The sequence below is a fragment of the Engraulis encrasicolus genome, chromosome 9 (genome assembly GCF_034702125.1).
Source record: "Engraulis encrasicolus isolate BLACKSEA-1 chromosome 9, IST_EnEncr_1.0, whole genome shotgun sequence".
Classification (NCBI taxonomy): domain Eukaryota; kingdom Metazoa; phylum Chordata; class Actinopteri; order Clupeiformes; family Engraulidae; genus Engraulis; species Engraulis encrasicolus.
In genome coordinates, this window is record NC_085865.1 from 11,691,478 (window position 1) to 11,692,503 (window position 1,026).

General features: G+C 47.2%; 1 protein-coding gene across 1 annotated transcript in view; it reads left to right on the forward strand.

Moving 5' to 3' along the window:
* The first annotated feature begins 260 nt into the window (after nucleotides 1-260).
* Nucleotides 261-1,026, forward strand: part of LOC134455444 (E3 ubiquitin/ISG15 ligase TRIM25-like) — a 30,054-nt gene continuing 29,288 nt past the window's right edge. The window contains exon 1 of the mRNA XM_063206500.1: nucleotides 261-975. Coding sequence (XP_063062570.1) covers nucleotides 271-975 — 705 coding nt within the window. The 5' untranslated portion in view covers nucleotides 261-270. The remainder of the gene's footprint in view (nucleotides 976-1,026) is intronic.

Below are 1,026 nucleotides of genomic sequence, written 5' to 3' on the forward strand. Positions count from 1 at the left end.
TCCAATCCAGTTAAGAAAAAATATGTTGCCCCCTTCAAACAACAGAAACAGCTCTCATGAAGCATTTCATTACAAATCTACACTACACATTCCCTAGTGCAAGATGACAAATTCATTTTGCAAACTAAGTAACCAAGCAATGTTATAAATTACTGAGTGGAATCGGTAGGGACAGATTACAACAGCTCAAAGTTCTTTTCTGTCCTCTCTGTGTGTTCCTGGCTCCGGAGGCCACTCCCCCTGCTTAGGGCACGGCCCTTTTACACAGAAATGAAACTCAGCTCTGCTTCCTGCTCTGCCTGCTTTGCTGCTCTGTGGGAGAGACAGAACGTAACCCAGAGAGGGAAAAAGAGTGCAAGACGAGAGAAAGATAACAGTGCAAACATGGCAGAGGCCAATGTGTTTTTAGCTCAGGATCAGTTCACTTGTGCAATCTGTTTGGATCTACTAAAGGATCCGGTGACTATTCCCTGTGGACACAGTTTCTGTATGGATTGTATCTCAGGCTGCTGGGATCAAGAGGATCCAAAGGGAGTCTACAGCTGCCCACAGTGCAGACAGACTTTTACTCCAAGGCCAGTTCTGGGCAGAAACACAATGCTGGCTGAAGTGGTGGAGAAGCTGAAGCTTCTGGGACTCCAGTCTGCTCCTGCTGCCCACTGCTATGCTGGACCTGGAGATGTGGAGTGTGACGTCTGCTCTGGGAGAAAGCGGAAGGCTGTCAAGTCCTGTCTGGAGTGTCTGTCGTCTTATTGTGAAACTCACTTCACGTCTCACAACGATCTGTTCCCAGGAAAGAAACACAAAGTGATTGACGCAGCTGGTAAACTGGAGGATCTGATCTGCTGTCAGCATGATAAACTGCTGGAGGTCTTCTGTCGCACTGATCAGACATGCATATGCATGCTGTGTGTCATGGATGAACACAGTGGACATAAAACAGTTTCAGTTGCAGCAGAGCGGACAGAGAAACAGGTGAGGAGTTGTATCCTCTCAATGGCAGCAATGGCATACTTCAATCAAGTT